This window comes from Hemitrygon akajei, chromosome 10, assembly GCF_048418815.1.
Source record: "Hemitrygon akajei chromosome 10, sHemAka1.3, whole genome shotgun sequence".
In the NCBI taxonomy this organism is placed as follows: domain Eukaryota; kingdom Metazoa; phylum Chordata; class Chondrichthyes; order Myliobatiformes; family Dasyatidae; genus Hemitrygon; species Hemitrygon akajei.
This window is the reverse complement of record NC_133133.1, coordinates 119266910-119292786: the sequence shown is the minus strand read 5'-3', so window position 1 is coordinate 119292786 and position 25877 is coordinate 119266910. Positions and strand designations below refer to the sequence as shown.

At 42.3% G+C, this 25877-nt stretch overlaps 1 protein-coding gene across 1 annotated transcript in view; it reads left to right on the top strand.

Moving 5' to 3' along the window:
- Positions 1 to 1599: 1599 nt before the first annotated feature.
- LOC140734620 (epiphycan-like) overlaps positions 1600 to 25877 on the top strand; it is a 56549-nt gene continuing 32271 nt past the window's right edge. The window contains exons 1-2 of the mRNA XM_073058846.1: positions 1600 to 1757; positions 2840 to 3055. Coding sequence (XP_072914947.1) covers positions 2849 to 3055 — 207 coding nt within the window. The 5' untranslated portion in view covers positions 1600 to 1757; positions 2840 to 2848. The remainder of the gene's footprint in view (positions 1758 to 2839; positions 3056 to 25877) is intronic.

The window sequence follows — 25877 nt, the reverse complement described above, 5'->3', positions numbered from 1 at the left end:
GCTTTGGATGCTAATAACTGAGGTTTGGATTTTGGGGCAGAGGCAAGTCAGACGGATTTTATTTTATATTTTCCAAACAGGACATACCTGGGAAATGCTCCACACTGTTGCGTTAAACAAACGGAAAATGCTGAAGAAACTCAGCAGGTCAGGCAGCATCTATGGAGAGGAATAAACAGTCAACATTTCAGGCAGAGGCCTTGATGCCTGAGCTGATACTCTGCAGAAAACGGCTTTGTTAGAGATAAGATATGCTTTATTTGTCACATATATATCAAAGAATACAGGAAAATATGTTGTTTGCATCAAATAAAGTTAGTGAGGATTGGAGCTGGGGAAAGCCTGCAAGTGTGTCCACACTCTGGTGCCAACAGAGCATGCCCACGATTGACTAACACATCTGTCTTCAGACTGTAGAAGGAAATGGGAGTGCCTGGAGGAAACCCATGAGGTTATGGGGAGAACGTACACAATCCTGAATGACATTGATGGGAATCTAACCTTGCTCAGTGATCGATGTCACTGTAAAGCAGCTGCTATACAGTCACATCATTCCGTCCTAATGGTGGTCAAGGAGTAATTCCTCAGCAGCAGGAATCGAATCCCAATCCTATTCCATTCTCCAGTATGCTTCCCCTCACCTGCTCATCACCTCGCCCTGATGCCCCTCCTCCTTCCCTTTCTGCCATGCTCCACCATCCTCTCCAATTAGATTCCCTCTTCTTTACCTCTTCCACCCATCACCTCCCTGCTGCTTACTTCCCTCCCACCCCTCACCGGTCACTGCCAGCTTGTACTTCTCCCCCTCCACCCGTTTATTCTGGCTCTTTCCCCCTCCCACCCCTCACCGGTCACTGCCAGCTTGTACTTCTCCCCCTCCACCTGTTTATTCTGGCTCTTTCCCCCTCCCTTTCCAGTCCCGATGAAGAGTCGGCCCAAAACGTTGACTGTTTGTTCCTCTCCGTAGATGCTGCCTGACCTGCTGAGATCCTCCAGCACTTTGTGTGTGGTGCCTACTGTAAAGCAATGTTTGAATTAAGGTAGGTGAATTTAAAATGGAGTTTCCAAATAGGAGTTTCTAATGCAAGTTTCCATCCACGCCTACATAATATTGGGCTACACTTGTCAGTGGTGTGAGCTGAAGCCATTGCTTCTGACCACAGTGCACTCACCAGCAAAATCCATTTCTGATTGCAGATTTGTCACTGAGGCTGTGTTCCACAGGACATGAATGTATTATACTGCAGCCTCTAGAAAAGCTTTTGCCCCCTTTTCCCTGATGCAGGGTCTCGGCCCAAAACATTGACTGCCGATCAACACAAGAGATTCTGCAGATGCTGAAAATCCAGAGCAATACACATAAAATGCTGGAGGAACTCAGTGGGTCAGACGGTATCTATGGAGGGGAATATTTTGGGAAGAGACCCACTGCTGTTTATTCCTGACTTGCAGTATTTTGTGTGTGTTACTCTAGGAAACCTTTTATTAGCACAGAACGTAATCCATTTGGAAACCTCGGGGTGGTGTGTACTCTTTTTTTCACTCTGAGATACATGCAGAGGTAGTGTTAGGTTACAAGAAAGTAAACACTTTGTCCCAAGGTGCTCTCAGTAGCAGCAGTAGCAACGCACACAGCAGATAAAGCCAGCTTCACTACTTTCAAGGGCAGCCCCTGGCTCACGTAAATGTAACTTTTTCTTATGGTCCTGAATATCAGTCTACAGCTTGCCAGCGTTTCAGAGGGTACCAACTGAAAGGTGAGTTTCGGGCTTTCGGTTGACTAACAGAATCGAAGTGTGTTCACGTTTTTATGGAATAAAAATACAGATCTACCTATAAAATGCTGAAGAGTCAACTGCCAATTTTATTAGAGTTCTTCATCGAGAGTGATAATGTGACAACGGTTCATTGGTAATCACGCTTTTGTATGGCAGACTCAATGCTGATAGAAGGCATGACGATTCAAGCTTTCAATTTTTGCAGTGTATGAAAATCTTTTTGCTGAATTTTATACTGTGAACAAGGGGAAGCACAAAGAGAAACCTGTTTTGCCGTTAGAGCTCACAGGGAGAGTGGCAGGAGATTCACTCAGCCAAGTAAAATAGGACTCAGATAGTGAGCAGCATTCAAAATCAGACTGCTATGGCTCTATCTGTAACTTCAAATTATCGCAATACTTAGCTTGCAAGTCCCATTCTGGGAATTAAATCCAGTCGAAAAAGGTACAAGTTTGAGATGGTCCATTTCTTGTATTTTTAAGGGAAAATTCTTTTTCTGAAACTGAAGTTAAGATAGTGTGTTCAAAACTTTCAGTCTATTTGCAGACCCTCAGCCACAGTAGATACACTGGTTAATAAGGGTCACAAAGCCGCACTGTAATAAGCCAGTCTCAATATTTTACAGTTTGGCTGCACGGTTTATGCGAAGGCGACTGTAAAAGGAAACCAGTGTGAAGCCCATGGGTTTCACTGCAGTCCTCAGCTCCCAAAGGAATTTCATATAGGCATGACTAGTGGAACTCCACACATAGGTCTGCTTTCATACAGAGAATCCTGTCTGTAAATAAAACCAATCTTCAGTCTCCAGTAGCTGAAATTATAATTTGATATGTATATTCACAAGAATGTATCATTTGATGTAGCTTGCTTGAAGAAGTTAATTGTATGGTTATAATTCCTTTATAATTGCAAGGAATGTCTACTTTATTAATTATTAAAAGATGATAATCCAGTGGGCCTAAGAATTCCCACAGGATATACAAGCAAACTCATTGGATGTTAAGGTTAAAAAGAACACTTCTTTTTAACCAAGTCTTAACAGTACAAATTATTTCTTCAAGAACTCAAGAATGAAGACCTCGTCTTATAAAGTACTGGTGGGACTTCTACTCCTGGAAGCAGTCCTTGCTGCACCTGCAAGGAATGAGAAGAGAAGAAAGGAGATGAATCAAATACAATTATTACCCGATGATCACATTGAAGATCTTGACTATGTGAATCAGGAAGCAAGCATCATATATGACTATGAAGAAAGCCAGATCATCGGAGAACCAGAGGTAATGCTTTTAGTTATCCCATTGACAGATATTTAAAAATACTTTGAGCCTTCTTCAGTTTTAATTAGAATGTATATTTCAATAAGATCCTTTTTCATGTGTTTCTAATAAATCTAATTCTTCTTGATGCGATTACTTTCAATTGCTAGTAATATTTTATGAATTGCCCTGTGATGAACTGTTTATAATCTTGGCTTTAATTCCATTCATATTAATGAACATCCCTACCAGCAGGTAAAGCCATGGGGAATGCATGGAAAAAGCAATTCCAGGCATCAGGCAATATCTGGGAAGTTTCCCTGAATTGACTCTGTCCAGTGGCGAAGAAGAGCTGATCACAAACTGGCAGCATATTGTTTGAACATCAATGTATGTTTTTTGACAGTCAGAGAGACCTCGCTTCGTGTCTATGCGTTGGTGAAGCATTTTAATCTTGGCCTTAATTCCAGTATGTATGCCTTAAAAAAGAACCTGATGCATTGGATGAATGACTTAGTTTCAAGTGCTAGTTTTAACAGGGTGTATTCTGCTTTGCAAATGACTTAGTTCCAAGTGCTAGTTTTAACAGGGTGTATTCTGCTTTGCATCTGAGGTTTTAAAACCTCAGCGTAGGTGCAAATAATGATTTTCTCTTCCATTCACAATGAAGTAATAGTTTTTTAATGTCACGGAAGTAGCCAAAGAGTGCCGAATCCGTGGAACTCTTTATCCAGAAGGTGGTAAATCTGTGGAATTCGTTGCCACAGACGGTCGTGGAGACCAAGTCAAGGGTATATTTAAAGTGGAGGCTGATAGGTTTTTGCTTAGTGAGGGCAACAAAGGTTACAGAGAGAAGGCAGGAGAACGGGGCTGAGAGGGATAGTAACTCAGCCATGGTGGAATGAAGGAGCTGACTCTTTGGGCCCAACGGCATGATTTTGCTTTTATATCTGATGGTCTAGGTACTAACTCATAGCCAAATCCAATATTGCTTAATTGATGAAGACGATTGAAATAAATATAATTGCCATGAAAATTATTTTAGGTCACTGATATCTATTTTCATCTTTCCCAAGAAGTTGACAACACGTTCAACTACACTTGTGCTCAGTTGCCTTATGAAGTAATCTGAACCCCGACTTCAGCAGTTAGGTACCTGAATGTCGTGTCAACAAACCACCCAAATGGCACTCGGTATTAATGAACTAAAGGTGGTGGAGTTCAAATCACAACCCACTTACACTGAACACACTGCAAACAGTCACCAGCTTCTGCTCCTCATAATAACACTAAGCTCAGCTCAGCCCAGATTCCCTCTACTTCAAATGAGGCTACAGATCAGCAGGACTTCTTTAGAAATTAGAGCAATAGACAGGTGCATGCATGAGATGGTTGATTGAAAATTCATAAATTGTAGTTTGCAAACTTCTTGAAATAGAGGAACCAATACTTGGGGCTTCTAAATTAGTACTCTTCTATACAAATCAGTGTGACTGCAGAGTGTAACTGAAACGTAATTAAACACTACAAACTTGTGCAATAATATTTACAATGACTACACCTCTGCGAATAAGTATTTTAAACTCACTTATGCATCAAAGTCCAAATGACAATAATTGAAATTAAACTAGTTTGCAAGATCTATTTGATCACAAATAAAACATAATGATACTGATAATGTTACAATTCGGTCAGCAGAACAGGTCACTGATTACAGACTACCATCACTGCAGGACTTCTATGTGTCCAAGACAAAGAAACAGGCAGGAAAAATCATTATGGACACTACCCACCCAGCAAATTGCCTTTTCCAAAAGCTCCCTTATGGATAGCACTATGGGACTATTTAAACACAAACTTTGTGCTAATCTTAAAAGTTTTGTCCCCAATCTGATCACCCAATCCAGCTAGCCCCCCACCACAACCCCCTCTATTACCCCTGTCACTACACTGTAAACACTTTAAAACACATTTTTAATAATGTTGTTTACATTGTAAATACAAGTTGGTATTTATCTATTGATGCACACTTTATTCCATAACTGCACTTTAACCTCTAAATTATATAATTCTTTGTAATTGTTGAATGTTGCTTCCTTTTTGGTGTGCGTCACGCCAACATGCCACAGCAAGTTCCTAATACATGGGGTGAACGAAGATGAGGTATAATACATTCAGAATGAGTTGTAAATCTAATGTAGGTAATTACAAATCTCAAGAATCCTCACTCAGCACATGAAACTCCAAAGCATCTGATTGCGTCACTTTTGTGATATATAAATAAGTCTCATTGGAAGAACCTCAACAGGAGAGAAATGGAATTCAGGAATACAAGTAGGGTCAGAAATTATCTCAGGTAATCTAGTGAAACAAAAAACCTCAAGAATAGAGGATTATTCCTAGGAATAACCAACTCCTTCCAGATGATGCCAGAATTACACACTGATCTCTGACGACCCAAGCAGTAACTGCAAACTACCATGGTGCCAGAGCAGGTTAAACTGCATCTGAATGTATCATTGGGTTTAAAGTACTTTGGAAATGTCCTGGAGTCAAGAAAAACTCAATCATTAACTTGTCTTTTTCTTAGATATGTTTTTGCTTAGATATGTTGTCATTGGTTTTCATGAAATGTTGGAAATTAAATACACACCTCGTACACACAAGGGATTCTGCAGATGCTGGAAACCTTGAGCAACAGACACACAAAGCAGTTCAGCCGGTCAGGCAGTGTCTATGAAGAGGGATAGGCAGTCAACATTTCAAGCCAAAGTGCGTTAAGTTTTACAGGGATTAATGTGTGTTTGAGTTACTGAACTCAGGAACTCAAATACACACTAATCCCTGTAAAACTTAACGCACTTTCACTCCTGAGATAGATAGCCAAAGATCTTCAAACTGTTATGGAGAGTAAGGTCGGCGTCCATTTCCCATTGCATTTGGAAATATTTCATTGGCATTTCAGTTATACTTTGTAAAATGTTGAATAACTAAATATTTAATGATATTTAGTCATAATGTATTAACCAATTTCTTACTAGATTATTTGCACAGATGGACAGACAATCCCTCAAATATAAGCAGATCTAATCCTAAATTTTGCCCGTGCAGAGTTTGCTCTGGTTAATGTCAACAATGTGGTAGGAAGTGATAAACCAGGAAAAGATAAATCACTGGGACTCACAGATAACATTGGCTAAAAGATGACTATGGACTTTTACTTCTCTAGCCAATATGTTACATAATTGATTTCCAAAATTTCATAAAAACCAATGACAACATGTCTAAGCACACACATCATAGAAAGAAGAAGACAAGTTAATGATTGAGTATTTCTTGACTCCAGGACATTTCCAAATACTTTAAACCCAATGATACATTCAGATGCAGTTTAATCTGAACAACAGCAAGCTCTGGCACCATGGTAGTTTGCAGTTAGCACGACACTGTTACTGCTTGGGTCGTCAGAGATCGGAGTTCAATTTCTGCATCATCTGGAAGGAGTTTCCTCATCATGAACACATGAGTTTCCTCTGAGTGCTTCAGTTTCCTTCCACATTTCAAAGACATACCAGTTAGTAGGTTAATTGATCATTGTAAGCTGAACTGTGTTCAGGCAAGGGTTAAATAGGTGGGATGATGGGCAGAGTGGCATATTGAGCCAGAAAGGGTGGTTCCTCATTGTATCTAAATAAATAAATCATAATCAATAATCTGTTCTGGTGGTATTAGAGTCAGTATTGGAGCACTACAGAACAGCAACAGACCTTTCAGCCCATCTAGTCTGTGCCAATCTGTTATTCTGCCTAGTCCCATCATCCCTCACCTGGACCATAGTCTTCCATACCCCTCCCACCCAGGTACTTATCCAAATGTCTCTTAAATGTTGAAATCCAGCCCACATCCACCGCTTCCCCTGGGAGCTCGTTCCACACTCGCGCCGTCCTCAAAGTGAAGAAGCTCCCCTTCAGATGCCCCTTAAATATTTCACCTTTCACCCTTAACCCATGGGCTCTAGTTCTAGTCAAAACGTTGTTCACCGTTGTCAAATCTTCCACCGTTCTCCTTCTCATGATTCATCTTCATTCTGAATATTGACTGACAGATACAAAAAAATGCACAAAACGACGAACAACATGCATCAGGCACATCAAACGCCAAATCCCTCCTCCCACACAAAAAATGAACAAAACAGATCAGGTACATCGACCCCCCCGAACCTCCTCCCACACAAAAAATGAACAAAACAGATCAGGTACATCGACCCCCCCGAACCTCCTCCCACACAAAAAATGAACAAAACAGATCAGGTACATCGACCCCCCGAACCTCCTCCCACACAAAAAATGAACAAAACAGATCAGGTACATCGACCCCCCCGAACCTCCTCCCACACAAAAAATGAACAAAACAGATCAGGTACATCGACCCCCCCGAACCTCCTCCCACACAAAAAATGAACAAAACAGATCAGGTACATCGACCCCCCGAACCTCCTCCCACACAAAAAATGAACAAAACAGATCAGGTACATCGACCCCCCCCCCCCCCCCGAACCTCCTCCCACACAAAAAATGAACAAAACAGATCAGGTACATCGACCCCCCCGAACCTCCTCCCACACAAAAAATGAACAAAACAGATCAGGTACATCGACCCCCCGAACCTCCTCCCACACAAAAAATGAACAAAACAGATCAGGTACATCGACCCCCCCCCCCCCCCGAACCTCCTCCCACACAAAAAATGAACAAAACAGATCAGGTACATCGACCCCCCCGAACCTCCTCCCACACAAAAAATGAACAAAACAGATCAGGTACATCGACCCCCCGAACCTCCTCCCACACAAAAAATGAACAAAACAGATCAGGTACATCGACCCCCCCGAACCTCCCCCCGCACAAAAAATGAACAAAACAGATCAGGTACATCGACCCCCCCGAACCTCCTCCCACACAAAAATTGAACAAAACAGATCAGGTACATCGACCCCCCGAACCTCCTCCCGCACAAAAAATGAACAAAACAGATCAGGTACATCGACCCGCCCCCCCGAACCTCCTCCCGCACAAAAAATGAACAAAACAGATCAGGTACATCGACCCCCCCGAGCCTCCTCCCACACAAAAATTGAACAAAACAGATCAGGTACATCGACCCGCCCCCCCCCGAACCTCCTCCCGCACAAAAAATGAACAAAACAGATCAGGTACATCGACCCCCCCGAACCTCCTCCCACACAAAAATTGAACAAAACAGATCAGGTACATCGACCCCCCCCCCCCCCCGAACCTCCTCCCGCACAAAAAATGAACAAAACAGATCAGGTACATCGACCCCCCCGAACCTCCTGCCAGTACAAATCTTGAACTAACCTCTTGAAGAATCCACTTAAGCGTTCAGCACTCCCTCTTCTGCATCAAACGTTAACATGAACTTTGTGCTCAAGCTTCTCTGCTGGGACTTGTAACTCCTGGCCACAGGTATGAGCACTATCCTGAGCAACCACTTATTCACCTTATCAAATGAATAAGCAAACCTCAGGTACAGAAACCTTAATGTGAGCTCTCCTCATTTCCGAGTGTGCAATAAATTCAATATAAAGAACGACCAAACAAAGGTGTCCAAATTCAACAATACATCCCAGATTTCTTTCTGTGCTACCGTACTGCCTGTGTTAATTCTCTGCCTCTGCACTGCTGCTCAACATATTTTGCTTAAACGGATTACCAGCACCATTGCAATAGCATAAGCAGCATCTTGAGATTCGAGATTCAAAATTGTTTCATGCCATTTCCAAACACAAGTGTAACAGAGAATAAAGTAATTGCTACTCTGGATCCAATGCAGAATATAAAAACCACACTAAGATAAGGAACAAAATAATTTAAAAAAGCACAATAAATATAAATAGATAATAGAAATAGCTTATAGATTGATCATATGTACATAAAGTGATGCTAGACACAAAAGTTCATCTTGTTTTTAAAAGGAACAGATTAGTGTTTCACTGAAGAAACTAAATTAATTAAAGTTTAACACTAAAGCAACATAAAATTATAAACAACATAAAATAATAAAATTATCCAGAGTAACACAAAGTAATAACTCGGACTCTTTACTCCTGTCCTTGGATGCTGCCTGACCTGTTGAGTTCCTTCAGCATTTTGTGTGTGTTACTACATAAAATCCTTACTTACTTTTGAAATGTATTCAGGAATGAATATGCTTTACTCCTTGCTTGATGACTGGTTCTTCAATGAATATATATTAATAATTCAATGGCTTTTCTTGACAAATATTCACATCCATCATGCTCTACCACTGACAAGACCTTATATTCCAGACTCCAGTCTCAAACTGACCTAACGGATGACACACAGAACTAAACAACTGAGCTCATTAACGTGTCACTCCTCCCACACACGCTAAATGTTCCTCAAAATTATTGGTAAACTAATTTTTTTAAATAAGTAATTTTTTAAAATTACCAATTGCACAAATTATTGAGAGGCAGGTTGTTCTTCACAAACAAAGAATCTTAAGTGCTGGTGGCATGTTATTTAAGATAACACTGTCATGTTGGCAGTGATTGACACAACTTGGATTTTCCCATATAAACCACTGTCCTTCAATTAAGGACAATTGTTACAATCAGTTATAGTGATTATACCCCTTGTAGTGGATCAAGTTGCTGAAATTAAATCATTAACTGGAAAAATGTTATTAGTCAACATGGAAGAATTTTGGAAAGATTTTGAGGCATGGGGGGGTCATGGTGCATGGAAGGTATCTCAATGCTTTTACAGTGCCAGCAGCCTGGGTTTAACCCTGCCCCAGCCTGTACAGAATATTCTCCTTGTGATCGTCTGCTTTCTTCCACTGCACCAGCTTTCTCCCACAGTCCAAAGGTGTACAGGGCGGTCACATGGGTGTGACCAGGCTGCGTGGGCTCATTTCTAAATAAACAAAACCCATGTTATATGGTTATACACTCAGTGGCCACGTTATTACACACCTCCTGTACCTAATGAAATGGCTACTGAGTGTACACATGGGCTTCTGCTGCTGCAGCTCATCCACTTGACCTGCTCCTTGTTTGAAGATGCTCTCCTGCACACCAATTTTGCAACGTGTGGATATTGGAGTTACTGTCGCCTTCCTGTCAGCTTGAACCAGTCTGGCCATTCTCCTCTGACCTCTCTCATTAACAAGGTGTTTTTGCCGTACGCTGGATGTTTCTTGTTTTTTGTAAACTCGAGAGACTGTCATCCGTGAAAATCCCAGGAAGTCAGAAGTTTCTGAGATACTCAAATCACCCTGTCTGGCACCAACCATCATTCCATGATGGTCAAAGTCAGGTAGATCATATTTCTTCCCCATTCTGATGTTTAGTCTGAACAACAACTGAACCTCTTGACCAAGTCGGCATGCTTTTATGCTGTCATGTGATTGGCTGATTAGATATTTGCATGAAGAGCAGGTGCACAGGCTCACCTAATGAAGAAGCCACTGAGTTTACACTGCAGGAATTAAGAGACATGAGGTTACCGTAGGGGAAATAACTGTGATCTTACTGAATGGTGGAGCAACAGAAATGCCAAACGGTCTGCTCTTCATCCAGTTTCATCTTCACACTCTCATTTCTGTGTCAGAAGGTCAAGAGCTCCACTGCAGAGATTTAAATGAAAATAAAAATGATGAATATTTAAGTAAAGTAATGAAAAGTTATTTTGAAATGTGTGAAAGTCCTCAAGGGAAGGACCTACAGCCGGAATGAAGCATCCTAAAACTAAAAGAAATTAACTGAGCAAAACTATCTCTCTCATTTTTGCTAACACTGGGGGTGGGGGTGAGCATGCTTTTAAGATGATTGGAAAAGGAATAGGTGTCTGTCAGGGTGAGATTTTTACACAGAGTATGGTACACCCTTGCCGGGGTAGTGGTAGAGGCTGATACGTTAGGGACATTTAAGAGACACTTAGATAGACACATGGATGAAAGATAAATGAAGGCCTATAGGGGAGGGAATGGTTAGATTGATCAGAGTAGGTTCTGTGGTCGACAGAACATTGCAGGTTGGGTGGGGTGAAGCCATACTGTGTTCTATTTTCTATGTAGAAGAATCACCATACAAACCACCCTCATAGAGTAGCAATATAACAATGCTAATGCTATAGATTTACAATTTTAAGAAACCCACATCAGATTCTTAGTTCTAATGCATCATGAAGTTTGGTTCCTGTCCAAATATCCAATGCAAACCAAATATTGTTCTATTAATGTTTTATATATGTATTAAAATGCCTTGATTTCCCAGACTAGCATTATCCAGATTAAAAGCAGCATGTATGTATGCCTGTCAAAAAATAATGACGTAGAAGGAAGTCACTTAGACCAACTTGGTTCAAATGGGACAAAGAAGAGTCTAATTGGGTCTTTTGGGTCTTGGACTTCAATTCACTTCCAAGAATGCCTCCATCACCCTTTCAGCCATTAATATCTCACCCACCAATGTCTGGGTGAAAATCAAGTCGTTTATTGTCATTTTGACCATAAAACTGCTGGTACAGTACACAGTAAAAATGAAACAACATTTCTCCAGCACCCTGGTGATACATGAAACACAAAACTACACTAGACCATGTGAGACAGCACAAGGCTACACTAGACTACGTAAAACAACACAAAAACTGCACTAGACTACAGACCTGCACAGGACTACATAAAGTGCCAAAGCAGTGCAAGACAGTACAATAATTAATAAACAAGACAATAGGCACAGTAGAGGACAAATTACAGTATAACAATAAATGATGTAGATGTCAGTCTAGACTCCGAGTATTGAGGAGTCTGATGGCTTGGGGGAAGAAACTTGCACAGTCTGGTTGTGAGAGTCCGAATGCTTCGGTACCTTTTGCCAGATGGCAGGAGGGAGAAGAGTTTGTATGAGGGGTGCGTGGGGTCCTTCATAATGCTGTTTGCTTTGCGGGTGCAGCGTGTGTTGTAAATGTCTGCAAATCCTCTCCTTGACTCTAATCCTTTTATCAATCACTTTAAAGTTTGTGTTCCCTCAATATTGACAACATGGGATTCTTTCCAAATAACCTAATACTATTTTTTGTACTGCTTGGGGAATGAGTAGAGAGTCAAAGTGCCAGCAGACATCAAAAGGGAGGCCACACTTCTGGAAGGTAATGTCATAGAATCACTTTACCACGATGGAACATATGATCTGGCTTCTCCCTTCCTTTCCAATCCTGATGAAGGGTCTCAACCTGAGACTTTGACTGTTTATTTCCCTGCACAGATGCTGCCTGACCTGCTGACTTCCTGCAGCACTTTATGTGTGTTACTTTCCGGGATGCTGGCTGATATCCAGCATAAAGAAGTTGGGTATCTCCCTTAACACTTTCAATCCAGATGAAGGGTCTCAACCCACAGCTTTGACCCTACGTTTCCCACAACAGTTGCTGGCCGATCTGCTTAGTTGCTCCGATATTTAGCTGTTTCACTCCAGATTCCTGCATCTGCAGTCCACTGTGTTTCCTCATTTCTGGTTTTTCTGCATTCATTATTAGAAACAATCTTCATGCTTTTGGTGAAGAGCTTGGGGGTTTGAATTCCATACTTTGAGCACAACAAGCTGAAATGCCTCTCCAACTGAATTGTTCAAGAAGTATTTTGTCAGGTAATGCTCGGCAAGCACATTAGATAAATTTCTTTTCTCCTCCCTCAAATCCTGCAACATTATTTTGAGGTATCCCTGTCTTAACTTGCAAGTCATCAGGCTCTTGAACCAGAGGGGATAACATCACTTGCCCCTCACTGAAACATCCCACAACCAAAGGTCTCTTTCAAAGACTCTTCATCTCATGCTCTCATTATTTATTGCTACTTATTTATATTTGCATTTGCAGTTTGGTTGTCTTCTGCACTCTGGACGCCCTAGTTGTATAGTCTTTCATTGATCAGTTACAGTCACTATTCTATAGATTTGTTGAGTAATAGTAGGCAGCCGTCGATCTCAGGGGTCACGGGTTTGTGCCTCTGGTGGACTGTCTCCTCTCCAGGATGCAAGCCTGGGCAGGAAGATTTGAAGAACCAGCTGTTGCCCATGCAGTGGGCTCCCCCTCACCATGTCATCGATGTAGTCTAAGGAAAGGGCAAGTGTTGATATAGCTTGGCACCAGTGTCATCGCAGAGGTTGCCAGAGTGAAGTTGTAAGAATCATCAAACTGCCTTAGGATCCACGGCTCCGGATTTCTTCCTCAGGGTTTACTCCTGAAGCCTTTCCCGTGGGTGGGTATGGCCGCCAGGCAGCAGAGTTTTAAAATCAGAGTTTTCCTTCTCCTATGTGGGCTGCCGTCCAAGGCTGATGAGCCCCACCTGCCCAAAATTTTGTTGAGTATCCCGCAAGAAAATGAACCTTAGGGTTGTCTCTAGTGACATACTGTACATGTACTTTGATAATGAAATTTACCTTGAACTTTGAAAAGACAGAGTCAGCTGAGCAAATTAAAACAGTCGCTCTCAAGTTGGAGGAGCAACCTCCAACCTAATGACATGAAAGTTGATTTCTCCAATTTCCAGTCATTTCTTCTCCTTTCCCTTCCCTCTTCTTCATTTTCCCACTCTCTGGCTCCCCTCTTACATCTTCTCTTCTCTTCACCTGCCTATCACCACCCCCTGGTGCCCCTTCTCCCTCCCTTTTTCCCAGAATTCCCTCTTCTCCACCCCTTCACCTTTCCCACCTATCACCTCTCAGCTCCTTACTTCATCTCCTCTCACCCACTTGGTATTAACTATCACCTTGAAGGGTCTTGGCCAAAAGCAATGACTGTTTATTCATTTCTATGGATGCTGTCTGACCTGCTGAGTTCCTCCAGCATTTTGTGTGTGTTACTCTCAATTTCCTGCATCTGCAGAATCTTTTGTGTTTATTATCTGGTCTTAATCTTTTGTGATGACTTGCTATGGGGAGTTTGGCTGGCGTTTTATAACAAATTGAGGTTATGAAAAGTGGTGTGCAAGTACAAGCGTATATATAATTGGGGACTACTTTGACAGATGACGCTCAGATCCACTTGTGGGCATTGAACACCCAACATGGGATCAACAGGACACAAACAAGGGAAGTTTGTAGATACTGGAAATCCGAGCAACACACACAAAGTGCTGGAGGAACTCAGCAGGCCAGGAAACATCTATGGAAAAGAGTACAGTCGACGTTTCGAGCCGAGACCCTTCAGCAGTCCTGAAACATCGACTGTTTACTTTTTTCCACAGATGCTGGCTGACCTGCTGAGTTCCTCCAGCATTCTGTGCACATTGCTGGGATCATCTGGACATTCCTTCAACAAAATAGTGCCGAGGTTGAAGTGATTGTATTCCCAGTGGCAGTCTTTGATTCCTAATCATCTGCTCCATCTTCTTCCAGCAGTTTTCTGAGACTGAATTAGGTTCTTCTCAACTTTGACTCACATTTGGTCCTGAAATGAGCGTCTCTTCAATTACCATGACCACCGATACCCATCCCATAATTTGTAATTGTTCATAAAGTGAGCAAAAATAGTGAGGTAGAGTTCATGGGTTCATTGTCCATTTGGAAATCTGATGATGGAGGGGAAAAAGCTGTTCCTAAAGCATTGAGTGTGTGTGTTCAGGCTCCTGAACCTCCTCTCTGATGATAGTAACGAGAGGAGGGAATGATTGGGATCCTTAATGATGGATGTCAGCTTTTTGAGACATTGCCTTTTGTAGATATCCTCAATGCTGGGGAGGCTAGTGTCCATGATGGAGCCGGCTGAGTTTAGCCTGATTACTGGCATTTTCCACATTAGAGAAGGACACCTTCATCCATTCAAAGCAATCAACTGCCAAGGCACAGAACCTTGGTGTTTAGCTGGCATCTTACTAGATGTAAGAGCGAACATGTGGAAAACCAAAGTCATTATATACATGAAGTCTTCTTTATGATGATTTTTTATCATCAGAAGTCTATTGGCTTGAGGGTGAAGTGCTTCAACTCCATTTCTGTATGTTTTGGGGAAGCTTCAGACTGTGGTGCTTGACTACACGGGTGGGTTGTTTAGGATGCTTCGCATTCCTTTTGCTGTATGTGTGTGCCACATATGGTCATGTCATTGGGGCTCGAGGCCCCCTTATCTCTTACCCATTCCTTCTGCATTTTGAGTAAAATTGGCCCAGGACATTATAGTTTTTCAAGCAGGCATTGAAAATATCCTCAAAGCGTTTACAAAGAATGTTTATGGCAAAGGTTATGACGACTGGTTTCTGCACCAGCTAATTCTTGGGGCAGGAGACCCAAGAGTCTGTAGATGGTGGAAAATGCAGATCTTTGGGAACGGGGAAGGAATTGTCAATGCTTTTGGTGAACCCCACGATTCATTGATCAGATTGGGCTTTGTAATTACCGTTACAAAGTGCTATACCATCAACACAGTCAAATCCAAATGCTTTCTGAAAGGATGTTTTAAATGGAGATCACTTCGTTGCACCTCAGAAGCCACAGAAGAGAAAATACTTAATGAAAAAAGACACAATATAAAATAGGTTAAGCATGTGGAGAACATATATACTGCTCCTCTTAATATTATTTCCAACTCAAAAAATGCAAACTACAAATTGACCTTATTAGAATCCAATCATTGAGCTAATTCTGCCCCTACGTATTCTGATCTTATGATAAATTACTTGAATTTAGTAATGACTTTGACAAAGTCTATTTGCTCCAATACACTTTCCAACTAATGAAACTGCAATGTAGTGACTGTAAAACAAACTGGAAAGTGGCCAATATGACTTTAAAAGCAGCATAACTTTAAATAAAACTTGAGTTAAAGCAAGTCTTGGCATGGTTATGATGGAACAGTCAATTTGGTATTAAAACCCAAACTTCCTTTGCGGAAGGAAATCTGCCATCTTCGTTCATCACATCTGGCCTATATGTGACTGTAGACCACAAAGAGTTTGGCTTTCATTTGCTTCCTCAGTCCAAGGCAATAAAGCATGGGCAATTAATGCTGACATTGTTAGCAATGTACACATTCAGTGAACAATTATATGTTAAAGAATTAGCTGTAAGTAATTTGAAGGCAGGTATATTTACTTTAATGGATGGTTCTTTTATCAACTGTACACAATATACTAATGAGATTTTTAAAAACAAAACCATTTTTGCTTAAACAAGTATGTTAAATGTCTATTCAGGGAGCAGTAAATAAATCACTAGAGGGCAAAACAACAGTAATTATTCTGAAAAGGATAGCAAGCTGACCAGGTAGAGCATTAATTTGCTGAAAGTACATTGTGGAAGTATTTGACTTACTTGGAGAAACAAAATCCCAGCAGTGATGGAAAACATAAATTGCTAAGTTGGGATGAGCAAGACCCAAAAAACCCTTAATTCATTTTTCATATTGTTTACATCCAGACACAGCTGCTCTCTTAACTCAAGGAAACTGGAGACAATCGTAAGTTAATCAAAGTTATTCAACATACAGGAAATCAGGTTTTGTCGACCAAAGAAGATTAATTTCAGCTTTGTGGGTGCTGGAATAATCATCTACAACTTCACCTTCATATAGTACATGTACACAAGCATGTCCTCCAGCAGTAAATCCATTGGTTTAGTTCCTTCACCACAAACAAGCAGCTGCCTGTCAATCTGGAATATATTTACTAGGTCCAGAAGACCACAAGACATAAAGGCAGAATCAGGCCATTCAGCCCATCCAGAATGACTTAGAAAATAGTCTTTATATACATGTGTGGTTCTACCATAACCTACAGCACTTAACTAAAATATCAAGTCAAAAACAGCCAGCAGAATATTTTTTCAGGACATGTAAAGATATTGCTTTCTAATATGGTTGGATTTTGTGGCAAATCAGGACCATGTTACTTTAATGTACCATTGCACCCTTGGTATTGATCACTAAACTGATCATATTTTTCTCAAATGTTTTAAAAATTATTAAGAGCATTATTCGTACATATATGATTGGGCATTTTCAGTGCCGATTTTTGCTGTGGTTTTGACTGCCATTTCTACAAAATGAGAAGCCATACACCAGAAATGTTAGTCTACAACCCATCAGAATTGTACAACACTGAACGAGTCCATTCAGTTCATCACCCCGAGACCAGGTATTCAAAAGAGCTATTCATTTGCTCCCACTCACTTGCATTTACCAGATGCCCTTAAAAATATTTCCTTTTAAATGTATAAAAAACTGGAGACATGAGATCTGGGATCTAGAACAACAAACAATCTTTGTCTTTGTTAATATCAGCTGTACCAGGTGACTAAAGCTGAAAGTTCAGAGTAAATTTATTATCCAAGTACATATGTGTCACCATATACAACACTGAGATTCATTTTCTGCAGGGATACTCATTAAATTAATGGAATAATAGCCTTAATAGTTTCAATGACAGAATGCACCAACTTGGGCGTTTGACCAGTATGCAAAAGACACAACTGTGAAAATACAAAATTAAATAAATAATAATAATGATGAATAAATATTGAGACTATGAGATGAAAAGTTCCTGAAAGTGAGTCCATAGGTTGTGGGAATGTTTCAATGACAGGGCAAGTGAAGTTATCTCCTTTGGCTCAAGAGCCTGATAGCTGAGGGGTAGCAACTGTTCCTGAACTTGTTGGCATGAGTCCAGAGGCTCCTGGGGTCCTTGATGATGGACGCTGCTTTCCTGTGACAATGTTTCATGTAGGTGTGCTCAGTGGTGGGAGGCCTTTACCCGTGATAGACTGGTCCATATCCATTACTTGCTGTAGGATTTTCCATTCAAGGGCATTGGTGTTTCCATACCAAGCTGTGATGCAGCCAGTCAATATATTCTCCACCACACACAACACACACAAAATACTGAAGGAACTCAGCAGGCCAGGTGGCATTGATGGGAAAAAAAAGTACAGTCGATGTTTCGGGCCAAAACCCTTCGGCAGGACTAGAGGAAAATAGCTGACTGGTAGATTTTAAAGGTAGGAGGAGGGGAGAGAGGAACACAAGGTGACAGGTGAAACCTGGAGTGGGAGGAATGAAATAAAGAGCTGGGAAGTTGATTGGTGAGATGAGGTGAAAAAGGGAAAAGGGGGTGGGAAATGGAGAAGGAGTAGGGGGTGGGTTTGGACGCATTACCAGAAGTTTGAGAAATTGATGTTCATGTCATCAGGTTGGAGGCTACCCAAAAACAATATAAGGTGTTGTTCCTCGAACCTAAGTGTGGCCTCATCACAACAGTGGAGGAGGCCACGGATGGACATATGGGAATGGGAAGTGGAATTAAAATGGGTGGCCATGGGGAGATCCCGCTTGTTCTGGTGGACATAGATGCTTGGTGAAACGGTCTCCCAATCTACATCGGGTCGCACCAATATAAAGGAGTCCACACCGGGAGCACTGAACACAGTAAATGACCCCAACAGACTCACAGGTGAAGTGTCGCCTCACCTGGAAGGACTGTTTGGGGCCTTGAATGGTAGTGAGGGAGGAACTGTAAGGGCAGGTGTAGCACTTGTTCTGCTTGCAAGGATAAGTGGCTGGAGGGAGATCAGTGGGGAGGGACGATGGACAATCCTGAAAGTCAGTGGCAGAAGGGAATTGTCAATTTTTTGGGTCTTTGTCAATATCAAAACCCAGTAGAATACTTCTCCTAACATGGAGAATCCACGCAAAATAAGCACTGTAATTCTCACCTACATTCAGAAGGTGTCCCGCTTGGTGGCGCAATAACATCAGCCCCGGACTCCGGAGCGAGGGTTCCCAAGTTCGAATCCAATTCAGGTTGAGCATTGAGCTAGCAACTCAGCCTCGTAAAAACAAGAATAACTTGCTATAGAAACACCGTCAAAAGATGGTGCCCCGATAACTCCACTGCCAAGTTAAGGGCTATTCTTCTTCTTCTTCTTCTTCTACATTCAGAAGGCGGAGAAGAAAAGCACCTCACTGCTTAAGATGATGAAAGGGCGAAAAGGTATCATAGTGGCTAAAGACACCAGCAGTCAAGCTTCAATTTCTGCTGCTGTCTGTTATCTCCGTGACCATGTGGTTTCTCCTGGGTGATCCAGTTTCCTTCCACGTTCTGAAGATGTATGAGTTAGGAAGGGCTGGAAAGTTGCTGGCACCAGAACCATGGAGACACTATGGCTGCTTTGACCCAGCACGTCCTCGGACCGTGTTGGTCTTTGATGTAAAATTACCCAATTCATTGCATGTCTCGATATACGAGTGACGAATAAAGCTAATCTAACCTTTATCCATGTTCATCGCCAAACAGGTCAGATCTGTCTCTGAGGCTAGTCATTCTCCTGGATCAGACATATACCATACTTGGTAGGAAGATGTCACATGGTCTTCTGTTGTTCAGAAATTAAAACAAACACACAGGGCTGGGACAAGAACTTTTCTATATTCTGGTCTCTGTTTTCCTCGTCCTTATGTATAGAATGATCTGTCTGGGTGGCACTCAGAAAAAGCTTTTCACTATCTATCCCTCGGTGCATGGGACAATAAAGCAATACCAATATTGTTTATCAGAACATGGTAGATGTACTCTCTAAAATATGGTTTGGTAAGGGAACCCACAAAATCAACACGACTGCTCTTCAGAGGAGTGAAGACCTCACGTAACCCACATGAATGGGTGGGAAATGGAAAAACTGCTGGAGAAACGCAGCACGTTAGGCAGCTTCAATGGACAGTCATTATTTTGAGTTGAGATTCTTCAGCTAGACTTGCATGAGACAGTAAAGGGCAGAAGAGGGTTGGAGAAGAACGTGTAGAGGACTAGACTGGATCATCTTCTGAAATGATGAGATGGTTTGGGAGACAGTGGCCTGATGTCCACCAGCAGGGTCCTGGTCAAGAGATAGGTATGAGGAGATGTCCTGGAGTTCCCCAATCACATTTGTTAAGGGCAAGTTACCTCTCCCATCTTGCTTCTGGCTGAATCCATCAGAAAGGAGATGGAGAGACAACAGCTGTGGAGACACTCAAGTCAGAGCATACAATCACATAGAAACATAGAAAATAGGTGCAGGGGTAGGCCATTCGGCCCTTCTAGCCTGCACCGCCATTCAGTATGATCATGGCTGATCATCCAACTCAGAACCCTGTATCTGCTTTCTCTCCATACCCATGATCCCTTTAGCCACAAGGGCCATATCTAACTTCCTCTTAAATATAGCTAATGAACTGGCCTCAACTGTTTCCTGTGGCAGAGAATTCCACAGATTCACCACTCTCTGTGTGAAGAAGTTTTTCCTCATCTCGGTCCTAAAAGGCTTCCCCATTATCCTTAAATTGTGACCCCCCTCGTTCTGGACTTCCCCAACATCGGAAACAATCTTCCTGCATCTAGCCTGTCCAATCCCTTTAGAATTTTATACGTTTCAACAAGATCCCCCCTCAATCTTCTAAATTCCAGTGAGTATAAGCCTAGTCGATCCAATCTTTCTTCATATGAAAGTCCTGCCATCCCAGGAATCAATCTGGTGAAGCTTCTCTGTACTCCCTCTATGACAAGAATGTCTATCCTCAGATTAGGGGACCAAAACTGCACACAATATTCTAGGTGCGGTCTCACCAAGGCCTTGTACAATGGCAGTAGAACCTCCCTGCTCCTGTACTCAAATCCTTTTGCTATGAATGCCAAAATACCATTTGCCTTTTTCACCACCTGCTGTACCTGCATGCCCACCTTCAATGACTGGTGTACAATGATACCCAGGTCTCGTTGCATCTCCCCTTTTCCTAATCAGCCACTGTTCAGATAAGAAACTGTTTTCCTGTTCTTGCAACCAAAGTGGATAACCTCACATTTATCCACATTAAATTGCATCTGCCATGAATTTGCCCACTCACCTAACCAATCCAAGTCACCCTGCATCCTTTTATCATCCTCCTCACAGCTAACATCGCTGCCCAGCTTCGTGTCATCCGCAAACTTGGAGATGCTGCAATTAATTCCCTCGTCTAAATCATTAATATATATTGTAAACAACTGGGGTCCCAGCACTGAGCCTTGCGGTACCCCACTAGTCACTGCCTGCCATTCTGAAAAGGTCCCGTTTACTCCCACTCTTTGCTTCCTGTTTGCCAACCAATTCTCTATCCACCTCAATAACATAACCCCAATACCACGTGCTTTAAGTTTGCACACTAATCTCCTGTGTGGGACCTTGTCAAAAGCCTTTTGAAAATCTAAATATACCACATCCACTGGCTCTCCCCTATCCACTCTACTAGTTACATCTTCAAAAAATTCTATAAGATTCGTCAGACATGATTTTCCTTTCACAAATCCATGCTGACTTTGTCCGATGATTTCACCTCTTTCCAAATGTGCTGTTATCGCATTTTTGATAACTGACTCTAGCATTTTCCCCATCACCGATGTCAGACTAACCGGTCTATAATTCCCCGGTTTCTCTCTCCCTCCTTTTTTAAAAAGTGGGGTTACATTAGCCACCCTCCAATCCTCAGGAACTAATCCAGAATCTAAGGAGTTTTGAAAAATTATCACTAATACATCCACTATTTCTTGGGCTACTTCCTTAAGTACTCTGGGATGCAGACCATCTGGCTCTGGGGATTTATCTGCCTTTAATCCCTTCAATTTACCTAACTCCACTTCCCTACCAACATGTATTTCCCTCAGTTCCTCCATCTCACTAGATCCTCGGTCCCTTACTATTTCCGGAAGATTATTTATGTCCTCCTTAGTGAAGACAGAACCATAGTTATTCAATTGGTCTGCCATGTCTTTGTTCCCTATGATCAATTCACCTGTTTCTGACTGTAAAGGACCTATATTTGTCTTGACCAATCTTTTTCTTTTCATGTATCTATAAAAGCTTTTACAGTCAGTTTTTATGTTCCCTGGCAGCTTTCTCTCATAATCTTTTTTCCCTTTCCTAATTAAGCCCTTTGTCCTCCTCTGCTGGTCTCTGAATTTCTCCCAGTCCTCAGGTGTGCCGCTTTTTTTTTGCTAATTTATATGTTTCTTCTTTGGACTTGATACTATCCCTAATTCCCCTTGTCAGCCATGGGTGCACTACCTTCCCTGGTTTATTCTTTTGCCAAACTGGGATGAACAATTGTAGTCCATCCATGCGATCTTTAAATGCATATCCACCGTCAACCCTTTAAGTATCATTTGCCAGTCTATCTTAGCTAATTCACATCTCATACCTTCAAAGTTACCCTTCTTTAAGTTCAGAACCTTTGTTTCTGAATTAACTATGTCACTCTCCATCTTAATGAAGAATTCCACCATATTATGGTCACTCTTACCCAAGGGGCCTCGCACGACAAGATTGCTAACTAACCCTTCCTCATTGCTCAATACCCAATCTAGAATGGCCTGCTCTCTAGTTGGTTCCTCGACATGTTGGTTCAGAAAACCATCCCACATACATTCCAAGAAATCCTCTTCCTCAGCACCCTTACCAATTTGGTTCACCCAATCTATATGTAGATTGAAGTCACCCATTATAACTACTGTTCCTTTATTGCATGCATTTCTAATTTCCTGTTTAATGCCATCCCCAACCTCACTACCACTGTTAGGTGGCCTGTACACAACTCCCACCAGCGTTTTCTGCCCCTTAGTGTTATGCAGCTCTACCCATATTGATTCCACATTCTCCAGGCTAATGTCCTTCCTTTCTATTGCATTAATCGCCTCTCTAACCAGCAATGCTACCCCACCTCCTTTTCTTTCCTGTCTATCCCTCCTGAATATTGAATATTCCTGGATGTTGAGCTCCTATCCTTGGTCACCCTGGAGCCACGTCTCTGTGATCCCAACGATATCATATTCATTAATAACTATCTGCACATTCAATTCATCCACCTTGTTACGAATGCTCCTCGCATTGACACACAAAGCCTTCAGGCTTGTTTTTACAACACTCTTAGCCCTTATACAATTATGTTGAAAAGTGGCTCTTTTTGCTTTTTGCCCTGGATTTGCCTGCCTGCCACTTTTACTTTTCACCTTACTACTTTTTGCTTCTACCCTCATTTTACACCCCTTTGTCTCTCTGCACTTGTTCCCATCCCCCGCCACATTAGTTTAAAGCCTCCTGAACAGCAGTAGCAAACTCTCCCCCTAGGACATTGGTTCCAGTCTAGCCCAGGTGCAGACCGTCCTGTTTATACCAGTCCCACCTCCCCCAGAACTGGTTTCAATGCCCCAGAAATTTGAATCCCTCCCCCTTGCACCATTTTTCAAGCCACGTATTCATCTGAAATATCCCCCTATTTCTACTCTGACTGGCACGTGGCACTGGTAGTAATCCAGAGATTTTACCTTTGTGGTCCTACTTTTTAGTTTATCTCCTAACTCCCTAAATTCACCTTGTAGGACCTCATCCCATTTTTTACCTATATGGTTGGTACCTATGTGCACCACGACCACTGGCTGTTCACCCTCCCATTCCAGACTGTCCTGCAGCCACTCAGAGACATCCTTGACCCTTGCACCAGGGAGGCAACATACCACCCTGGAGTCTCGTTTGCAGCCGCAGAAACGCCTATCTATTCCTCTTACAATCGAATCCCCTATCACTATAGCTCTCCCACTCCTTTTCCTTCCCTTCTGTGCCGCAGAGCCACCCATGGTGCAATGAACTCGGCTGCTGCTGCCTTCCCCTGATGAGACATCTCCCCCAACAGTATCCAAAACAGTATATCTGTTTAGGAGGGAGATGACCTCTGGGGACTCCTGCACCACCTGCCTACTGCTACGCTGTCTAGTGGCCACCCTTTCCCTTTCTGCCTGTGTAGCCTTTACCTGCGGTGTGGCCAACTCACTGAATGTGCTATTCACGACTTTCTCAGCATCGCGGATGCTCCAGTATGAATCCAATCACAGCTCCAGACGCTCAATGCGGTCTGCCAGAAGCTGCAGTTGGATACACTTCCTGCACACATAGTCGTCAGGGACACTGGAAGTATCCCTGATTTCCCACATGCTGCAGGATGAACAAACCACGGGGCCGATCTCAGCTGCCATGACCTACCCAATACTTGCCTCAACTTTTGAAACTTTCTCCTTTGAAAGGAACTTACCCAGCCTCACCTCACTTGGAGTGAAGCTCGTCCTCAGCCACTTCTCGTCGAAGCCTCTCAAGTCAAAGTCTCAAATCTCCACTCCTGCACTGGCCCACTCACTCACATGGACAATGTTGCCACCTTCTGCTTGGTTCCACTATTCACCTGCAGATTGATTGTCACTTGCAAACCTTTCTTGGGTTTGGGGCTCCAGAATAAATCATAGGAAGTTGAAGCCATATTCTTTGGCAACTAGTTTAGCCAGCCTTGTATTTCCAAGTTTGGTTAGCTGATGATGCTGGGAACGTGATTTGTAGGACAGAGATATCAAGAAAGAACTGATTGAATCAAATAACTCCAACAGAATTGCTGCAGTCCACTTTCACCAACAGATCATAAACGCATTGAGTCCAAGGAGATACAATGGACAATCCTCCGAAGAAACTGAGAAAAATGGGCCAATGAACCTCATTCTGATGGTGACCTTCATCAGATGGTGCATTAAGCTGTGTATAGATGATGGGTTTGCAACTATCACTAGGTACTAAGATTCTATCTGTTCCACTGGATGGGTCTGGCCATGTTGACATTGAATGTTGTATTTAGTTGGATGTGTGCATTATTGTAACTTGTGCAGAAGAATGCCGCTGGCCACAAGACAATCACACAGTTTGTTTTATGGAATATCCTAAAGGTCCTGAGGGAGAAGAAAGTGATAGATGCTGTTGGCCTGTTGATTGAATATCTCATCACCACAACTTTCAAACAAACACTTGGGCTTTGCTTGGCTGGTGGTGAGATCCAGGGTCTCAATGTGCTGCCTTCGAGGTGGTTGTGGAGGGGTTAAGAGCGCCGTCCTCTCTTTCCCTAACGTACATTGGGCAGGATAATCCAGAAAAGGATGCAGAGGTTTTTGCCAAGGTCCAGCCTAGAACACACTGCCTGGGGAGAAGATGTGAAAGCAATTTCATCATGTTATGTTGTGATGATATTGATGCAGAGGTGAAAGAGCAGGGAAATGAAAGTGAACACCCTGAGTTGTCAGATTTGGCTGAATATGCTAAACAACGATGATGGTGGAACTGATTATTCAGATAAAACTCTGGACCATTTGCTGAGAAATACACTCAGAGGCCATTTTATTAGGTACACCAGTTCAACCTGCTCGTTTGTGCAAATATCTAATCAGCCAACGATGTGGCAGCCACTCGATGCATAAAAGCATGCAGACACGGTCAGTTGTTGTTCAGACCAAACATCAGAATGGGGAAGAAATCCTGCCATGGAATGATTGTTGATGCCGGGTGGGATGGTTTGAGTATCTCAGAACTGCTGATCTCCTGGGATTTTCACACACAACTGTCTCTAGATTTCACTGAGAATGGTGTGAAAATCAAAAAAAAATCTAGCAGTACTGTGGACAAATATGCCTTGTTCATGAAGCAGGTCAGAGGAGAAATGCCAGACTGGTTCAAGCTGACAGGAAGGAGCAATAACTCATATAACTATGAGTTACAGCAGAGGTGTGCAGAAGAGTGTCTCTGAATGTACAACACGCTGAACCTCGAAGTGGATGGGCCACAGCAGCAGAAGACCACACCGCATTCTACTCGTGTAGTGAATGAAGTGTCCTCCGAGTGTATAGAGTAGCCATGATTGGTTTCCTCTTTCAGAAAGTTGATGAATTAGCTGGGGCTGTGGTTGCTGGAGGCTTCTTCCTGCCTCGAGTTGCC